The 21,120-nt window shown below is 43.5% G+C and overlaps 1 protein-coding gene and 1 pseudogene across 3 annotated transcripts in view; one reads left to right on the top strand and one right to left on the bottom strand.

The window, feature by feature from the left end:
• The window catches only part of C6H20orf194 (chromosome 6 C20orf194 homolog), a 137,477-nt gene that overhangs the window by 68,812 nt on the left and 47,545 nt on the right, over window positions 1–21,120 (top strand). For all 3 annotated transcript variants that reach the window (XM_027421772.2, XM_027421773.2, XM_027421774.2), the window contains one exon: window positions 18,107–18,210. In XM_027421772.2, the coding sequence (XP_027277573.1) occupies window positions 18,107–18,210 (104 nt within the window). The remainder of the gene's footprint in view (window positions 1–18,106; window positions 18,211–21,120) is intronic.
• LOC118239041 lies at window positions 6,701–7,069 on the bottom strand (annotated as a pseudogene).

The following is a 21,120-nucleotide window of genomic DNA, read 5'->3' on the forward strand; positions in this document are numbered from 1 at the left end:
CCTTTCTTCACACTGCATTTCCAGGTAAGATAGTAGCAGTTCCTTCCTCAGGACCCAGGGGCTAGAAATAATTCACCGTGAGTCTCAGCTCTGCCCACTTCGCTCTTGTTTTCACCCTCAGGGCTCCTTTTTTTTTTTTTTTTTCTTTTTTCTTTAACATTTATTGTGTGTATGTCCATGACTGTGCATGTGCCACAGCAGTCATTTGCTGGTCAGAGGACACCTTAGGAGAGTCAGCTCCCTGCGGCCACCACACAGGTTCTGGAGATTATACACAAATCATCGGGCTTGGGGGCAACCGCCTTCACCCCCTGAGCCATCTTGCCATCCCAGCCCTCAGAGCTCTTGATTTCACTCTGGGAACATGCCCCTCAGTCCTGTATTGTCCTCAGAAGGTAGACCTTACTTTGTAGCTTTGCTTTGTAGTTTCATATACCTGCTTGTTGGCAGTAGATAGAATCCTGGGAGTTGAGCATCCTCCTTTCATTTTCAGTCTCTCCCTTTCAGTGAGGGCTGGCAGGGCTTTTGCTGATAGAAAAATTCTTGAAAACATATTGGTCTTAAGTGGATTTCATGGAATTCATTTCCCTGCTTCTTTTCAGTTTTCTCAGAATAACTGTGTGTGTTTGTGTGTGAGAGAGTGTGTGTGTGTCTTTTTTTTGGGGGGGGGGGCGGCGGCTGGGAGATTTGCTTTGAATTTACCCCAGGGCCTCGTGCATGCTAAGCAAATGCTATGCTACTGAGCTGTAATCCCAGCCCCACAAATAACATTTTCAAGTGAGTCCTGTTCTTTCCTGTTGAATATAGATAGCATTTCTGTGGAGTTCCAACTCTGACTTCACAAATTCCTCAGCCTCTACAAAGCAAATCCTTTTTCTGGATGATTTGTTCTTCTTGAAAATATTTTAGCTGGTGGCAAATTCCTCTCCCTGTTCTTAGATCATTGGTTTATCTTCTCTGTTCACACAGAAGACAGAGCACGTGGATCTCTAGTTCCAGCTCTACCCCGGGAATTATTCTGTGCTCTTCTTTTCTGATCCTCCAGGTCCTGTTGCTGAAGACTTAGGAGTCGGGGTGTTGTGGAAGTCATGTCATGTGACTGTAGTACTGACCTTGGAGCAAGATCATGTCTAGAGAGTATGGGGGGTTGTTTGGATTTGAGAGATGTTTCCTGTCTCCCAGGGTGGTCTCAAAAAGAGGTCTTTCCACCTTGCCTCCCATGTGTTGGTAATGCAGGTGTGTGCTGTTACACTCACATTGTATAGTATTTTTGTTGGTTTGATTAGAGGTACTGGGGGTTGAACCCAAGGCTCTATGAATGCTAGGCAAGCATTGTATCACTCAGCTACTTCCAAGCCCTGGGTCATTTCATTTTGTTTGGGGGACAGGGACTCTCTTGGCTTGTCTGGAACTTACTAGATAGAACAGACTGGCTTCAAATTCACAGACATCCACTTCCTATTGCGCCACCAGGCTTTTTGAAACAGGGTCTTACTTAGCCCAGACTGGTGCCTCATACTTGCTGTGTAGCTAATAATGGTTGAACTGCTGACCCTCGTACATTTATTTCCCAAGAGCTGGGGTGTAGGTATGTGCTATGTGTTTATGCAATAATGGAGACTGCTCCAAAGGCTTCATGTATGCTAGACAACTAATCTTCCAACTGAATACACCTCCACACCTTACCTTGCATAGTGTTTTAAAAGCAAGCTGTAGGCCAGTGTTGGTGGCGCACACCTTTAATCCCAGCACTCTGGAGGCAGAGGCAGACAGATCTCTGTGAATTCGAAGCCAGCCTGGTCTCCAGAGTGAGTGCCAGAATAGGCTCCAAAGCTGCACAGAGAAACCCTGTCACGAAAAACCAAAAAAAAAAAAAAAAAAAAAAAAGCAAGCTGTAGATACAATAAAGAGGTGATTGTGTGAATATCATCCTTGATTCATTTTTTAAATATTTACCAGGGATATGATATATATTAGTTTGTACCTTCTCAGCAAAGGGCCTTATTAGAAAACTGATTTTGCCTTATATTATGTTATCCAACAAGATTTAATGTATCCAGTCTCTGTAAGAACAAATGGCACAACTAGAAATTTCTGGGTCCTTATTAGTCACATTGTTTATGTTCTACGCAACTCTGTATGCAAGGCAAACACTACCACTGAGCCACTTCCTAGCCCGATCACGTCCTTTTAAGATCTTTTTGTTTGTTTGTTTTTTGTTTTTTGTTTTTTGTTTTTTGGCTTTTTTTTTTTTTGGTTTTTCGAGACAGGGTTTCTCTGTGGCTTTGGAGGCTGTCCTGGAACTAGCTCTTGTAGACCAGGCTGGTCTCGAACTCACAGAGGTCCGCCTGCCTCTGCCTCCCGAGTGCTGGGATTAAAGGCGTGGGCCACCACCGCCCGGCCCTTTTAAGATCTTAAACCTAAGCTGGGTATGGTGGCGTATGTTTATAATCCAGCACTCTTGTGCTCCCAACACTTGGAAAATTTCAGTAAGAAGATCACCAATTCAAGGCTAGCTTGTTTGGATAGTAAATTCAAAGCAAGGCTGGATAGCAAAACCATCTTTGAACCCTACTTTACCCATAGAAAACTTAAATTTCACATTTACCTAAAGTTTACACAGTTCATGCTATAGAACAAGTCTGTAGAAGAAGAAAATTTTAACAAGTCTCCCTAGTCTGTGTATTAAGCATTTTGCCACTTCAGAGTCAAGGGATTAACAGAGCTTTAATTTATGCCACTTAAGACCACCACCACCCCTTGTGGTACTAGAGGTTGACCCTAAGAGCCTTAATATGTTAGACAGGAACTCCTTCGCTAAGTTATATCCCCTAATTTTTATTTTGATACAGGGTCTCTCCAACTCTCCCAGACTGGCCTTGAACATGTTCTATAATACAGACAGGCCTTGAACTTGAGGTGCCCCTGCCTCAGGAGATCAGAGGCATGTACTTTCCTATCCTGCTAGGGGCTCTCTTAAAGGAAAATAACACAAAATGCCTAGGGCTTTTCTCAGGCTTTGCAAAGATAAACAGCCCTGAAAATCAATTATGTTGTTAGTGCTCTGTGAGTTCGAGGCCAGCCTGGTCTCCAGAGTGCCAGTATAGGCTCCAAAGCTACACATAGAAACCCTGTCTCCAAAAAAAAAAAAAAACAAACAAACAAAAATGTTGTTAGTGTCTCAAAATCTGTCTTTAATTAGAATATGATGAGTTTGAAATTGGTATATTTCCATCTCTAGCAGTATTTCTCTGGAGCTCTTTCCTCAGCATGATTGATCAAATCCTGAGTTCTGCGAAGGGGAAACTTGCCTGTGGTTGTAGCCTGTGTTGGCAGCAGCATCTGCAGAACAGTTGAGATCTAGACAGCCTTCCTGCCTCCTGCTGTCTGACTTTCCCTCCAGAGGACTTAGACCTGAGAGTAGCACTTCCCCATGAGCTGCTTTCAGCTCCAGTACGTATTCCCTTCCATTCCCTGGGCTTTTACTGACATGAGACACCCTGCTATTCAGCTTCCCTTCGTTCTGTCCTTCATGTGTCCTTGTCTTCTGGCCCTGCTGTCCTTGGCCAGGCAGGCTGCCCAGTACCTAATCCTTAAAAACTTGCTTTAGACTCACAGACCCATATCCTTAAACATGTTCTGTTTAACTAACCCCAAGTGAAATCACACTGTGTGTGCTGTCCTGGGGCTTGCTTTGGGTTCCTATTGTGCTCCTAGAATTTATCCAGATTGTATTGTTTGTTTGGGAGCAGCATAGCAGTGCAGTGAGGACGGAAGAACTTGCTAGGAGGATGTGCTTGCATGGCAGACTGCTAGTGTGTCCAAGGAGGCTGAGACAAGGGGAAGCTTTTAAAGACAAAAATGAGGAAGATTACATCAGATATTTTGAAGCCAACTGTGGAATTGATGACTATTAATAACAAAATTGGGTGTCATTCAAGGTCAGACAGACAGTTGCTGGGTAGATTCCTCGTAGAAGTACTTTATATTTAAGGTTGCAGTAGACTCTATAGGAGCTCTTCTGTTATAGCTAATACCAAGCAATCATGGGGAAAAGTCCTTCCTTCATAATTTGATGTTATTTGCTTTTGGAAGGATTGATATAAAGTGACTCAGTTTAGATTCTTAAAACTTTCACCAATCACAGTTTTAAGTATTCATATAGTTCATTGATTTCCTTAGCTCCAAAGTATTCCTTCAAATGAAAATAAGGCATTTATGTGTATAGATGTTTTGCCTGTATGTATGTCTGTGCACCATGTGAATATCTGGTGTCCAGGGAGGCTGGACGAAGGTATCAGAGCCTCTGGAACTGCAGTTACAAATGATTGAGCTGACTTGTGGGTGCTGGGAATTCAATCCAAGTCCTCTGAAAGTGTTCCTAACCCTGAGCCATCTTTCCAGCTCCTCATTTTTATTCTTGATGATCATTTGTTTATAGGCTTGTTTTGGTTTTTCCTATTGCATCAGTACAGTTATAAGTTTCTTTTTGTGGTTTAGTGGGAATTGGTGGTAGTGGCTGGCCTTGAACTAACAGAGTTTGCCTCCCTAGCACTGGGATTAAAGGTAGAAACCACCATGGCTATCCAGTTCTTATAATTTTTTTTTTTTGAGACAGGGTTTCTCTGTGTAGCTTTGTAGACCAGACTGGCCTCCAATGAACAGAGATCCACCTGCCTCTGCCTCTGCCTCTGCCTCCCGAGTGCTGGCATCAAAGGCGTGCACCTCCACTACCTGGCCAGTTCTTAATTTTTTTTTTAATTTCTTTTCATTTAAATCATTAGAAAACAATACATGTTTATTTATAGCAACATTGTCACAAAATCTTTTTTTTAAGATTTTATTTATTTAATATGTATACAACATTCTGCTGTCATGTATATCTGTACACCAGAAGAAGGCACCAGATCTCATAACGGATGGTTGTGAACCACCATGTGGTTGCTAGGAATTGAACTCAGGACCTCTGGAAGAGCAGTTGGTGCTCTTAACCTCTGAGCCATCTCTCCAGCCCCAGTTCATAGAATTCTTACATGCTTCTTTTTTTGCATAAATTCCCCAGAATTTGATACAGAGCAGTAGGGATGTCTGCCCACACAGTCTTCATCGAAGGCTGTTGTTAGAGTGCTTGTACTAAGGTGTGCTTCAATGAGTAGGGTACAGCGTCCTAGCATTTCGTGAATGCAGTGCTGTGTGTTAGACCCCCGGAAAACTAAGGTATCCGGGGTCCCAGGCCACGACCGCAGTCACCCCAATCACCAGGCAGATTCGAGAGCTTGCTGCAAACTGCACGAGGCTTTATTGTAATTTAACGAACTAACCCCATGTTAGCTCGGGTCTTTCACCCACCCGCCATGGCGGACGGCTAGAAAAAGACGGCTCCTACAGGCTCCCAAAAGATCTTATGGGGCAGCGTAAGGGGATTGTCTAGGGGTACGCACAGGCTTACGCACAGGCTCACAATTGGTGTGCTTCCAGGCTTGGAGGGCTTGCCCTGTGTTGATTGGTCAACTGGTTGTTATGGCCCATAGGCCCTCCCAGGGTGGTTGCTATGCTCTCTACGTCATTGCTGTGCGCTAGTCCGTAAAGCACACCCAGGGTTGTAAAGCATAGCGCCACCAGCTAACTTCTGATTGGTTCCTTGTCACGAGACAGGCATCTGACTTTCTAGTGACTAGGTCAAGGTCATAGAAGCACATGTTCGACCATTATGGCTGCCAAAAGGGAAGCCGGTTCCTTCAGCTGCAAACTGCATGAGGCTTTATTGTAATTTAATGAGCTAACCCCAGGTTAGCTCGGGTCTTTTACCCACCCGCCATGGCGGTTGGCTACAAAAGACAGCTCCTAGGGGCTCCTGAGAGATCTTGAAGGGCAGCATAAGGGGAGTGACTAGGGGTACGCACAGGCTCAGGATTGGTGTGCCCTCCAGGCTTGGAGGGTTTGCCCTGTGTTGATTGGTCAACTGGTTGTTATGGCCCATAGGCCCTCCCAGGGTGGTTGCTATATTCTGTGCATCATTGCTGTGCGCTTGTCCGTAAAGTACACCCAGGGTCGTAAAGCATAGTGCCACCAGCTAACTTCTGATTGGTTCCTTGTCACGAGGCAGGCATATGACTTTCTAGTGTCTAGGACAAGGTCAGACAAGCACGTGTTCGGCCATTATGGCTGCCGAAAGGGGAGCTGGTCCCTTCACTGTGTAGTCAGGGTTTGGGTTTGTGTATCTCTGACGTTAGTGAGCATTGACCACATTCTCATTGGTAATGCTTGTGTCTTTTGTTCAGTCTCTTTTAGAAATCTCTTGCTTGCTTTTAGGAGTTATTTATAGATCTGGAGTACTGTTTTTTGTTTGTTTGTTTTTGTTTTTTGGATTAGGTTATATGTGGCAGTTATTTTTTTTTTTTCCCATTTGTCAGACCTGAGATTGTGATCTCTCAGTAGCTGAGGTCAGCTGATTTCCCCATCATGGTCTTTTTTGCTCTTCGATCACTTTGATTGTATTCCAGGAGCTTGGCCCATTGGTTAGTTGTGAATTTCTGCATCTACTTCCATCTGTTTCTGAAAGAGAATTCTAGCTTCTCTGGGGTGTATTTTCTTTTTTTTTAACCTTGTGGTGTATCTTTTTTTTAATGACACTTTTTTTCTTTTAATTCTTTAAATTCTTTATTTTTACATACTTGATGAAAAAGCTTCTGTTAAACTGTCTTCCCAGTGGAAAACAGCACAAAAAGCAGCCTCCAGCTGCTCTGTTCAAGGCCTGGGCTCCCCTTTGCCCACGAAGTGAGGTGGAGGGGTATATTTCCCCTCTTTGATTAGCTTTTCCCACTCTCGTTTGATTTCATTCAGGTGCTTCATCGTTTTGAACCAAAGATAACATTCCTTGTAATCTTCATACTCTATGCTGCACTCTTTTTTTAGCTCGGGTAGCACCAATTCCATGTGAACATTCTATCCATTCTTTTTCAAAATCATGACACCTAGAGGGAATCTTGTGGGGCTGTTCCACACTTTGGAATGTAAAGTGACGAGCTAGGCTAATGCCCAGCCTTTTCTGCACACCTAGGAAAGGCATGGCACACCACAGAAGTGCCCTTGTCCGCTCCCTGGGTGCAGATCACGACCGCCGGCTTCGGGGAGATGCAGAGGCCTTTTTATGACACTTTTTTAGCTGGATTCTTTTTCCCCTTTGGAGGGAGGGAAGAAAGTGTAGGGATTGAACCCAGAATCTTGCTAATGATTGGCAAGCTACACCACCGTCTTTGATTTTTATTTATGATGTTTGTTGTTTTGTGTACTGGAATTAAACCAGGTGCCTTCTGCATGCTATGTCAGTATCCTACCACTGAGCTACATCCCTATGCCTACTTATAGTATTTTTGAAAGCAGAAAGATTTTAATTAGGTATAGTTGTGCACACCTGTAATTGTAGCACTTTGGAAGCTATTAAAAAAAAAAAAAACAGTTAAGTTCTGGGACAGACTGGAGTTACCTCTACATACCCTTTCCCAGAGGAGAAGGAGGCAGAGGCAGACTGACTTCATGTTGAAGTCTCCCAAGTTTATAAACTGACAACATGACCACTGACAACATGACCACTCTATTATATGGTTAAGGTGAACATTTTTATTGTAGATATGAGAGAGAGAGAGAGAACAGCCAGAGGCATCTAGAAAAGTCCAGAGAGAGAAAGAAGTAGACTGGACATGGCAGGGCTGTCTGTGAGAGAGAAGAGCAGGAGACAGAATAGAGAAAACATAGTGAGAGAAGCAGGAGCAGAGCAGACAGAGAACATAATGAAAATAGCAGGGTTATAAGGAGAATGAGTGGCTGGGGACGGTGATCTTCTACTACAGCCTCTCAGGCCCCAGGTTACAAGTATGAGCTACCACACCCAACTGTTTTGTTTTTGTTTCTGTATTTGAGATGAAGTCTTGCTTTAGTTAAGCCTTTATTGACATCAAATTTGAAACAGTCCTCCTGAGTGCTTAGGCAATAGTGCAACTGTACCCAGCTTGTATAATACCTGTTTCTATGTCTGTCCATTTTTCCATGTCATGAATTGGTTCTAGAACCCTCTGTGTTCTAGCTGGGCATGATGGGGCTCTGGAGGCAGAGGTAGGCTGACCTGTGAGTTTGAGACCAGCCTGGTCAACAAAGGAAGCTAGGGGCTGTTATACAGAGAAACCCTGTCTTGAAGAAAAGATAAAAAAAAAATCCTGTCTTCATCAAAATTTGTGGTAACTTAAGTACCATAAATAAAGTGGCATTGGACTTGCATAAACTCGTGTACTGAAAATCATCTCTAGATTATTTAGTGCCATGTAAGTGCTATGTAAACAGCCATTGGCCTGTATTGAAAAGTTGTCTCTGTATGTTCAGAGCAGATGTGAACACTACAGGCCCAGCCACTCAGTGTCTGTTCTTTCGCAGCAGCACAGTCTTTGTTTTGAAAGCTATTCTCCACCTGAACTAGTTTTGGAACCCAGAGGTTTGTCCTCTGACATCCTTTTCTTGTGCCTTCCATAAGGCCACTAATCTTACCTGGTATGTATTTCTGTATTTTTCATCTCTGAGAGAGTTCATTTTGAATCTTTTTTAAAATTAGCCTTCATATGCCAAGCAAACGAAGTTCCTCTGGATTCTTGAACATATAGACTATGATTATAATCATTGACTTGGGCAGACCTGGGAACAGTGACTCCCAAAGGCCCCGCCACTGAGAGGCTGTTGGTGCAGTTCAGTCAATGTTCAGTTGTCTCTTTCGCTTACCCTTTCATCTGATTCTTTTGTTTGTTTAGGGGTTTTGTTTTGTTTTGTTTTGTTTAGACAAGGTCTCACTAGGTAGTCCTGGCTGACTCAATTCTCTAAATCAGGTTGGCCTAGAACTCACAGGAGATTCCTCTGCCTTTGCTTTGAGTGCTGGAGTCAAAGGCATGCATCACCACACCTGACATCTGCATCTACTTTTAGGCTTCATTTGTTAGACAGGAGTTTTACCTCACCTGAGTTAGAATCTTTCTCAGGACTCAATATTCCTGTGCAATAATGAAATTCTCTTTTATGGCTGGTGGCAGTGGGTAGAATTTCCAGTGTGAGGGATCTGTATGAATGTTTGTCTTACATATGAATTGTCCAGTTTTTGCAGCAGCATTTGTTGAAAAGACCATCCTTTCTTTGACTTGTCTTTGTCGAAAATCAACTGACCATGTTTGTGTAGGTTGTCACTTCCTAACAGGCTGTGGTGAGTGGTTGGTTCTCACTCCTTCATTCTCCCTGTGGCCATTAGACTTGCTAGTGCTTTGTTTTGTTTTGTTTTGTTTCCTTTAAGAGAGTTAGTTGTTCGACAGAGAGGAGCAGAGGCGCAGGTCACATACATGGGACAGTCAGTGAAAATGATAGGACAGTCTGCCTTTATTCTGCACCCTATTCATTTCTCTTATGTCCACATGAAGCTGGTGACAGATGCTTTTTAAAAAAGAACGTTGGGACTGCAGAGATGGCCCAGCAGTTAAAAATGCTGGCTGATCTTGTGGGAAATCTTTCTGGAATAAGCACTGGAAAAGAGGAGATATATTCACAGGGTGATTGGAGCCAGGATAGTCCCTGAGAGGCCCCAGTTCATGTCTGGTTTGCATTCTCATTTTATACTCTTAAAATCACAAGATGGGGTGAGCAAGCAGGAGAGATTTACCTAAGCGTACCTGGTAGTCAGCTTTTTTTTAAAGGTGTTCGTATTAGTTGACTGGTGTAGGGTTATTAAGGGCAGTGACCCATTGTTTCAGCTATTTCTCCAGATCACTCTGTTCTAGGTAACAAATGAAGTCATCCTTGGAAATGATCAATACAAGTAATGCTTTAAGTAAATCACTAAGTAAATCAATAAATTAGTATCTAATAGCTAGTGATTTCTACTCTGTTCTGCTTAAGTCTCACAAAGGACTTGGGTCAGTTCCCAGTACTTCCATGATGGCTCACAGTCATCTGTAACTCTAGTCCCCAGGCATCCAACACCCTCTTCTGGCTTCCACAGCCACTGTACATTTATGGTGCACACACATACGTTACAGGCAAACACTCATACACAGCAAATAAAAGTAAAAGAAAAAAATTAAAAAGAAAGTTTCCAGGGATTAGAGCAATAACCATCCACATGGTAGCTTACAACCATCTGTAATGTCAGGTTCAGGCTATTTGACCCTCTTTTGTGACCTCTGTGGGCACCAGCATGTATGTGGTACAGGCAAACACTCATACACATCAAATAAAATTAATCTAAAAAAGAAAGGAAAAGAAGAAAGGAACTATTAGGTCTTGTAAAATAACTGTACCCATTACTACTTCTTTTTTTTTTTTTTTAATTCAGGAAGAAGGCATGATTTCTGCCCTTAACAAGGTTTTTTGTTTGCTTGTTTTTTGGCTTTTTTTTTTGTTTTTGCTTCACTTTTTTTTTAATTTATTTATTTTTTTACATTCCACCATTACTTCTTCTTGGGCCCTAGATGAGCAATATGATCTCTTCAGGGTTGAGCTGGCTCCCGCCAAACCTGGAGCTGGAGAAAGAGAATTTATGAACTCAACCAATGTCTTAGAAACAAAGACTAATCTTGGGGAAGTACAAAGGATCTCACAAACAAGGCAAAAGTAACCTAGCAAGGCAGTTTCTCTGTGCAAAAAGGATGTACCAGAACCCAAACTTACCTAGGAAATAAATGAAAAAATGAACTAGAAGGAGGACATGACTACTCCTAGAGTATAGAGATTGAAGAAGAGCCCAGGCTGAACATGCCGGCTAAACCAGACCATGACAGGAAAGAGGAGGAGGAGAGAAAGAGAAGCCGCCAACCAAGAGAGGCAGCCCAGGCTAGCCAAAATGGCTGTCATACAGGGATCAGGCTTGGGGAAGAGAAATGGATGCCCAGCCCTGGGAGGAAAAGGTTTAGGGTGGAGGGCATGGCAAAGAGCACTGGGAGGAGCCACAGGTAGTGCGTGAAGCTTGTCTTGGGTTTGAGACCTAGCAAGAAGCACTCTTGGTTGTTACTCTAACACAGGTGGTCACTGTGTTTTCTGATTGGCTGGGGTCCAACCTCACAGTCTTTCAAGACTGGCTAATTAAAAAAAAAAAATCAGCACAAGGGAAATGATAGAAAAAGGGAAGGAGACAAGTTCTATCAAGTTCTGGGAATGCAGAGGAAGCTTTGTGTAAAAAAAACTTTTTACAGGTGTCAGAGATTAAAAGATTTGCATACAGGTTTTACAAGGTTAGAGAGATTTACATTTTTCTCCTCACAAATAGAGCAGATATATCCAAATAAAACATACATCCTTTGAAGATGCCCAATAAGAGAATGTGGATTTTGCTTTTCCCCATCACCTGACAGTGCATATGCTTGCTTCTTTTGTTTTGTTTTTCCATTTGATTTTTTGGAGACAGGGTTCTTGGGTTCTTCTATGTAGCTCTGGCCAGCCCTGTACTTACTATGCTGCCAGGCTGGCCTTAAGCTCCTGGCAATCCTCCTACCTCAGCTTCCAGAATGCAGGAATTATAGAGGCTCACCGAGCTGCCATGCCTACTCTTTTTTTCCTTCATTCTTATGCAAAAACTGTTTTGCTTTGTTTTACGTTTTCAGCTCTAGGAGGCTATTTGAGCTTCCCCAGAGCAGAAGGATCCGCATACAGTTATGTAAGTGCATATAATAGTGGTGTCTGGTTACCGCTACTAGTGTTATTCTGTGAAAGCCTGGTCTCTGCAGCCCCAGTGAGGAGTCAGGACATCTTCAGAAAAACAGCTCTTAGTTAATGCTAACCATCTCATTAGGAGTCATATTACAGGGTGGAGTAGGGATCGAATAACAAATACAGTGAAATAGCTTTTCTATAAGTTGGCTTCTTTTGTTAGACACCCCCCCCCCAGAAAGCTCAGGTATCCGGGGTCCCAGGCCACGACAGCAGTCACCCCAATCACCAGACAGATTCCAGGGCTTGCTGCAAACTGCATGAGGCTTTATTGTAATTTAAGGAGCTAACCCCAGGTTAGCTCAGGTCTTTTGTCCACCCACCATGGCGGTTGGCTACAAAAGACGGCTCCTAGGGGCTCCCGAGAGATCTTGTAGGGCAGCGTAAGGGGAGTGTCTAGGGGTACGCACAGGCTCAGGATTGGTGTGCCTCCAGGCTTGGAGGGCTTGCCCTGTGTTGATTGGTCAACTGGTTGTTATATCCCAGGGTGGTTGCTATACTCTGTGCATCATTGCTGTGTGCTTGTCCGTAAAGCACACCCAGAGCCTTAAAGCATAGCGCCACCAGCTAACTTCTGATTGGTTCCTTGTCACGAGGCAGGCGTCTGACCTCTTAAGTGACCAAGGCAAGGTTATGGCAAGCATGTGTTACTGTCATGGCTGCCAAAATGGGGAGCTGGTCCCTTCATTCCCCCATTTTCTTTTTTGGAAATTCCAATCATGGAATTGCTGTCTCTCTAGCGCCCCCATCAGGGAGTGAGAGATATTGGCATCCCCATGCAAGGGAGTCCCTCCCGACTTAGCATTTTAACCAGGGAAAATGGGCGGCGAATTCTTTTCCAAGCTACTTCCTGCTGACTTTGGGACAAAGTTAGGGACCCCAGAAGGTTGAAATGCTAGTCAAAAGCAAAAAAGGAATTTAGGCAATGGGGAATCCATCAGGGGCTTTTGGCAGACTTCGTTGCAGAGACGGGGTGTCCACATCAGCTGGACTGGTTCACATCCACAGCAAGTCCAGGGCTCGCAGTCTACTTAGAACAGCCTGTAGTCAGCAACTGATACTCAGATGTCTGCCAGAAGCAGAAACCTGTTTAAAACATGTTTAAACTAGGAACAGAGGTTAAAACTTATTTACTGGAGCCCACAGTGCAGAAAAAGCAGATATCTGGATATCTGTTCAAACAGCAGGAACATATTTATAACTTTGAGTCCTAGCAAAAACTACAGATTTGGGCTATAAGCATGTACATTTTTCTTCTGTCCAGAGAGCCAGGTATGGATTGGACAGAGGTGCCTTTGGCCTGATGAAAAGCCCTTTAAGTTTGTACTTAGATGACAACCAAAATAAACCTAAAAACCTTGAGCTTGAGCTTGTGCCTGAACAGTAGATAGTCACTATTTTACCAGCTAACATGCTGACTATAGTCTATAGTGGATCTGACTGTCTGATGCTGCCAAGTTGACAACCATTAATATTTCAGAGATCTGAGAAGGGTATATTTTATCCGAATCTACTAAAAAGTGACAGAAGCCAGTCCATATACAGTTAGCCATATCCAAGTTTCTCCATTACCGCTGGAGGCAGGTGTCTCAAAGACCAGCAATCTTCGCCAGGCCTATAAGGTGAGAGGTTTGTTTTGTTTTGTTTTGTTTTCCCTCTCTGTGGAAGAGGGACATGGAAAAGACTGACGTTGTTTTGTCTGGGCAAAGGGGGTGCAATCAATTTTCCAGTGTCCAGCAGCTTTGTCCACAGTCTCGGCCAGGTCCTGGCAGGCGGCAGGTATCACATCTAAGCATCTTGTTCACTGGTCCAGGTGCAGGAACTGGGGTGCCTCATAATCTTCTTTGGAGACTTTGGGTCATTGTCAGGATCTGGCAGTCTGTCTGATATTATAAACTTTAAAAGATAACAATTTAAATTCCATATTCTGAAGATCTCTGAAGCATTAGAGGTCTGTTTGTCTATTTTAGTCACTTGCCTTAAGCACACAAGAAGCATATAGGTGGCTAGGTAAGGTCTTATTTCTGTAATTAATTTCCAGCCTGACTGTAACTGGTTTTAACTTAGTAAAATATTTGAAACTTAGCACAGCTGAATTTAAGACTGCAGAGAGTTACCTTATTTATAGTCCTTAAACAGTAGCTACATGTACATATTTTAGCTGCTTTTGTTTAAACTTATTTCTGAGACAGGGTTTCTCTGTGTAACAGTCCTGGCTGTCCTGGAACTAACTCTGTAGAGCAGACTGGCCTCAAACTCACAGAGATCCACCCGCCTCTGCCTCCAAGTGGTAGGATTAAAGGCATGTGCCACCAATGCTCTAAACTTAACTTCTGAAAACATAAACTGTAACATCTTATAATGGATTAGCAGCTTTTATAAAACAAGAACTTTACATTGTCAGGCTTTGCTTAAAAATGATTCTAAATTGAAGCTCTTTAAGTATGAGCATTAATAAAAACAAACATTTAAAAAACATAAACATTTAAAAATGGTTTTAAAAAGAAATTTAAATTCCCTTAATGTCTTTCTGTAATATATAGAAGCATTAACATTTTAAATCTTAACTGAAAAACTTGTTTCCAAGATGGTACCTCTAATTTCCATGCTGTTACCTTTAGTCAAGATGGCGGTTTAAGTATCTTTTTTCAACTTCAGCAAAATGGCTACCAATCAGCCATGTGACCAGTTTGCCATGTGGCTGGCTACAAAATGGCAGTAGCTTGCACCATTTGTTTAGCTACATGCTTGTAACAGAGCTTAGGTTATACCAGGAAACAGAACATTTTAAAAAAAGTATACATAAATTACTTGAGAAATAAACAGGACTTTTTAAACAGAATTAGCTTAATATGGTTACAATTTTAACTTATATTACCATTTTTAAAATTTACTATTTGTAGACATGAGAAGCCATGTTTACATTTTTCTCTTTTAACAACCTTTTCTCTAACCTTCTATGACTTGCTTTAACTCTCTATAATTTTCTATATAAAAGGTATAGTTTATTTCTCTGATTTTCTTAGACATTCTTAGACAAATTTCTCTTTCCCTTTCCCTCTTTATTACTTAAGTACATTCTCATTTCTCAATCAACATAAAAATTCTTATCAAAGTCCTTTCCATAGTTTTTTTAATAACTTTAAGGCCTTTTTTTTTTTTTTTTTTTTTTAGAACATCTAAATCAGACCAGATAGTTCACCCACTCAAGCTCCACATGCTCAGGGAAGAGACCTGGGGTGGGGGTGCTGCTGGTAACCCCAGACCCTCGGCCAATGCAGGGGTGGGGAAGAAAAAAAGAAAAAACCCCGTCGTTTCCCTGCATACCATGTGTGTGGAGCACAGAGAAGGCCGGGCAGCTAGGCAGATGGCAGCCCTGCAGCCATGTTCCCTCAGAGCAGGGAAACCCCTGCCTCAAACCAGGACCCATGGCAGGATGGCAGCTGGGGCAGAAACAGCCCCACTTGGCATGCCTCACAGACCCGCAGGTGGGGATAGAAAGGGGGTGGCATGGTGGATCCTGAATTGAAAACCAACGATGATAACACAGAATAGACAGGAAAGAACAGACACCAACCCAATCCACCCGCGCCACTTATAAGGCAATGGTGCCGGGAAGATGGGCGGCAGAACCCTGGAGCTTACAATCGCCTCTAACTGAGGCGGGTCCAAGTGTCCTTGCCCCCCCCGTCCTTACCTCCTGGGTCCTGGGTGTCCTCAGGGCAACAGTCTGAGATCCATCAGGCACATCTGCCGATCACAGTTGAGGTGGAATCCAGGGATGAGGGTGGTTAGTATGGAGACAGTCACAAACAACAAAAACAGGACAGACATCAGACAGACAAACCTCGAGGCAAAGAAATGGTGCCCCAAACCAAAATTACAAACAACCCTTGGACTTTCATCCAGGGCGGAACCAAGGGTTCCAGAAACATGTCTGTTTTCTGGGCACGTCTGCTTTCCCTATGGTCCAAATTACAAATTCCAAATACCAGTACAAATTACAAATATGAGTCCTGCGCAGGCTCAGATCAAATTCAAGTCACCAAACCAACAAAACAGCAAGAGACATAACAAGCAAACAAATAACATTGAACATATAAGTTGCGAGCTCGAATCATCTTACCTCCAAGATCGAATCCACTCAGGTGAGGGGTGGTCGCAAATCCCGGACGAGCCCCCAAATATTAGACACCCCCCCCAGAAAGCTCAGGTATCCGGGGTCCCAGGCCATGACCGCAGTCACCCCAATCACCAGGCAGATTCCAGAGCTTGCTGCAAACTGCATGAGGCTTTATTGTAATTTAAGGAGCTAACCCCAGGTTAGCTCAGGTCTTTTGTCCACCCACCATGGCGGTTGGCTACAAAAGACGGCTCCTAGGGGCTCCCGAGAGATCTTGTAGGGCAGCGTAAGGGGAGTGTCTAGGGGTACGCACAGGCTCAGGATTGGTGTGCCTCCAGGCTTGGAGGGCTTGCCCTGTGTTGATTGGTCAACTGGTTGTTATGGCCCATAGGCCCTCCCAGAGTGGTTGCTATACTCTGTGCATCATTGCTGTGCACTTGTCCGTAAAGCACACCCAGGGTCGTAAAGCATAGCGCCACCAGCTAACTTCTGATTGGTTCCTTGTCACGAGGCAGGCATCTGACCTCTTAAGTGACCAAGGCAAGGTTATGGCAAGCATGTGTTACTGTCATGGCTGCCAAAATGGGGAGCTGGTCCCTTCATTTTGTTTCTGTCAAAAGCATAAAGAATATTCTGGGTGTCAAACAAAGTAAGTAGCCCAACTTGCCAGTTATTTTGTCAAAAAGGTGCACCGAGACCCAAACCAGGCTGACCACACAGGGACAGGGCATTGCTTGGATTTTAGTCTAACACAGGTGGTGACTATATCTTTTCCCTGGGGTCTGACCTCACAGCCTCTTGAGATTGGCTAATTTTTAAAGCATCATCAGAAGGGAAATGAAGGGGTGGGTGTGGGAGTGGGGGGGGAGAGGGGTCAGACAGTTAAGTGACTTAAGTTCTAAGAATGCAGCAGAGTTTTTGTCTAACCCTAAACAAAGAGGATTACACCATCTGACACACAGTCTTCACCAGGGGAAGATAAAAAGATGTGAATTCCTTTCCATAAGCAAAGATTTTACAGTGTTTAATAGAAAGCCTGATTTTTTCTATGTTTCCTATGTAGTTTAACTTATAATTTTATTGGTTGTTTAAATAACCAATAAAGGGACAGCCACTTGGGATGTAGCAAGGTCTCTGTAAGCATTTTGGCAGTGAGTAAACTCTATAGCAGTCTCACTGTCCTTCCTTCAAGGTCTCTTGCTAAACAGGGAGTGGATTGCAGGAGAGATATGGTCAGGTTCATGCATAGTCAAGTCCTCAATTAGCCTACATGGCTTTTTCCGGTTTTTCTTTTCTCTGGCTCCCAAGGACACTGCATGTTACTATATAGGCTAGGCAGGGTCGATTAAAGAGATGAGAAGTAGTAAAAAGCAGAGAATAGAAATGGATCCCATATAGTCTTATTAGAAAAAGGGTCAAATCATGGGGTACAGTGATGCCCGAGTCTGTTTTCAAGGTTCTACTCAGAGTGGTGTTTTGGTTTTCTGTTTCATTGGTTTGGTTGGGGTTGGGGACTGTTTTAGAGTTATTAGTTTGGTTGTTTTCACTCTGGCCTTGATTTACTATATAGCCAAAGATGATGTTGAACTCCATAATCATCCTGTTTCTGCTTTCTGAGTCCTGGGATTGTAGTCACAGCCTACAAGCCAGTTTTATGACACTCTGAGTATTAAACTTATATTTTGATCCCAAGGTTTAGTTTTAAATAATGGGCAAGAAGCTAAGCATGGGGCACACGCCTTTAATCACAGCACTTTGGAGACAGAGGCAGGTTTGAAGCCAACCTGGTCTACACACAGAAACCCTGACTCACAGAGAGAGAGAGAGAGAGAGAGAGAGAGAGAGAGAGAGAGAGAGAGAGAGAGAGAGAGAGAAGGCAAAAGGATGCCCAATTGAACAGTCCTGATCACAGTGCTGTCCCATTCATCATGCATTTACCATTGTCTGTGCTCTGTCTAGCATGCCTGTTGGATAAATTCTCAGAAGTATGTGAAATCTATTCCTGGGAGATAGGTTCCTTTTCTCACTGGTATCAGAACTGCAGGCTTTCCCTTTTCACAGCATGAGATCCTTGGGAAATTTTAATTCATTGGGATCCATTGTTTCAATAATTGAGGCATAAGTGTCTCTCTTTAAATTATCTCTTCTCCTTTCAGGAAGGTTACATTGTCACTCTAGTACCTTCAAGACAGACTCTGGAATCTGGCCCAGGAATCTAGCCCCCCAGTCTGACCAGTATTCTTTTTCTTCCAGGGAATGTGCATTTCTTCTCTGGTGGCCTTCTGTTTTCTCACCGTCATCATGGAAGTATCGTCATTTCCAAGGATCACATGAATTCTGTGTCCTTCTATGATGGGGTACGTGGTTGTTCAACCCCTGGCTTTTCAACCCCCTCTAAAATGCATTCATTCCATTTTCCCTTCTCCGATATCATGTGGCAGGATGTCAGAAACCACAGTAGACATTGAAGCAGACCAGGACAGACAGACAGACAGACAGACACACACACACACACACACACACACACACACACACACACACACCAGGACAGACAGACAGACAGACAGACACACACACACACACACAAAAAAAAAAAAAAAAAAAAAAAACCACAAAACAAACACGACACAACACGAGGAGAGGACTGCATACTCTCAGAAAACTTCTATGCTTTGCTAGTAAGGCCTAGCTCAGAACTAGCCCCTTACCCAAGTCAGTCATCCTAAAGACAGTGTGAAATAGCTGAAAAAAACCTCCAATGGCTCTTCACACAAGCCCAAGGCTCACACTTCAAAACTGGAAGGTTCATTCTGTGGCATTGATGGTGCTCTAACATATCTCTTAACCACAGAGAAGAACTGTATGTGCACAAAAGAGGTAAAAATTTCTTACTGCCTTCATGAGAGTTTAACACCTCCCTCTCACACACTTAAGTTTAACCTCTATCTCCATGAATATGCTCCCCTAAAGAGCCATCATTTATCAGGCTTCTACCCTTCAGGAGAAGGTGGTGGGCCAGAGTGTCCCTCATTTTATGCTCCGTGGCCAGAGCAGAGCATAGACAGTCTCCCTCAATGCAACAGTGGAGAACAGGCTTTCCACTTAGTGGCAACTAGAACAGAGGTGGATTGAAATGATTTGGCTAAGTGGCTCAACAGATGAATTCATGATCAAATCTGTCTTCAACAAAACACTAAAAACTGTTCAGAAATTTGGGTGTATCAGCTAGGCAGATTAGATGGCCTTATTAGATAAAAGAGGATTTTTTAGTTTTTTTAATTTTTGAGAATTACGTGACTATATGTGGGTATGTGCACATGAGTGCAGTTGCCTATGAAAGCCGAGAGAGGGCTTTGGATCCCTTGGAGTTGGAATTACAGGTGGTTATAACCTACCCAAAATGGAGTGCTAGGAACTGAACTCAGGTTCTCTGAGAAAGCAGCAAACACTCTGAAATCTCTGAGCCATCTCTCCATCCCAAGAGTTTTGATATTAACTTTCTTCCCCCGCCCCCCCCCCCCAGACAGGGTTTCTCTGTATTGCTTTGGAGCCTGTCCTGGTATTCACTCTGTAGACCAGGCTGGCCTCAAACTCACAGACATCCACCTGACTCTGCCTCCTGAGTGCTGGGATTAAAGGCATGTGCCACCAATGTCCAGCAATATCAACTTTTATAAAAAGTCTTTGAACATCAGCCAGGCAGTGAGTGGTAGCACACACCTTTAATCACAGCACTTGGGAGACAGAGGCAGGTGGATCTCTTAAATTTGAAGCCAGCCTTGTGTACAGAGTAAACTTCAGGACATCCAAGGCTACTCAGAAACTCTGTCTCAAAACAACAACAAAAATAGTTATCTAAGATCAAGAAAGAAAGTTTATACAAGTTATTTAAGAAACAATGCTTGGTAATCCCATTGGCAGAGTTGTGGGTAAGCCAGCCCCAAAGTTGTGAGCATGGGAGAGCTGTTCCTATTACTCATCCTAAGAGCTGGAGAGCTGCCCCTGTCCCCCACCAGCTCAGAAGAGCAGGCCCTGCACCTCACCTGTGCAGCACAGTAGAGCCGGCCCTGCAGGTATAGGTGTGGGAGAACTGACCCTGAGGATGTAAAAGCCCCTTGCTTTCGGTTCAAGGGTGAACTAGCCAGAGCAATGCAGGAGAGCTCACCCTGGTGGAGAGGACAAGGGAGAGCTAGTGGCCTGACCAACCCTGCAACTAACCAGGGTTACGAGTTGGTCCACAACAACATCCGTGTCTGCGATCTGCTGGTGCATGTGAAGGGACCAGTCCTGCAGACCCAAAGCTGCAGGACCTCCATGGCACAGGGCAACAGCAGGATAACCAAGAAGAGTTCGATCAGGGCCCAGCATCTATAGTATAGCAGAAACCAGAGGCCTCGAACCAGACTCTTTACAGTGAACACTTACAAATAAAGATATATGAGGGTTTACTGCATGACTCACTGTGTCACACACACTACATCTGACATGATGAGATCTTTCTTTTTTATTTTCTCAAGGTTTGTTTTGTGGGGGAGGTTACAAGGGCAGAGGGCAGATACAAAGGGACAGGAAAATGAATGGGATGGAGACGCATGATGTGAAAGGCATAAGAATAAATAAAATAGAAAGTTAAAAATAGAAATAGTGCTGGAGAGGCTGGCGAGATGGCTCAGCAGTTAAGAGTATTCACAGCTCTTCCAGAGGAAGAAAAAAGAAATGGGCCGGGAAATGGTGGCGCGTGCCTTTTATCCCAGCACTCAGAAGACAGAGGCAGGAGGATTGAGGCCAGCCTGGTCTACAGAGTGAGTTCCAGAACAGGCTCCAAAGCTACACAGAGAAACCCTGTCTCAGAAAACAAACAAAAAAAAGTGGGAGGGGAGAGAAAAAAATGGGTTTGGAAAGATGGCTCAGTAGTTAAGAGCACTTGTTATTCTTACAGATAACACAGGTTCAGTTCCCAGCACCCACATATTATCCCATAACCATCTATAACTCCAGTTCCAGGGAATCTGATGTTGTTTTCTGACCTCCATGAGTACCAGGCACACATGTGACGCACATACATATATGCAGGCAATACATTCATAAAGTCAAATACATCTTAAAAAACAAAAATGAAGAAACAGTGTTATGAGAGCAAGGTTGGCTAATGTTGGAGGAGTGGTTTTTGTTTAGTTGGTTTTTGTTTTTATTATGTTTGAGACAGGGCTTTACATAGCCTTGGCTGTCCTGGAACTCATTATGTAGACTAGGCTGGCCTCAAACTC

This window comes from Cricetulus griseus, chromosome 6 (assembly GCF_003668045.3).
Source record: "Cricetulus griseus strain 17A/GY chromosome 6, alternate assembly CriGri-PICRH-1.0, whole genome shotgun sequence".
Lineage (NCBI taxonomy): Eukaryota > Metazoa > Chordata > Mammalia > Rodentia > Cricetidae > Cricetulus > Cricetulus griseus.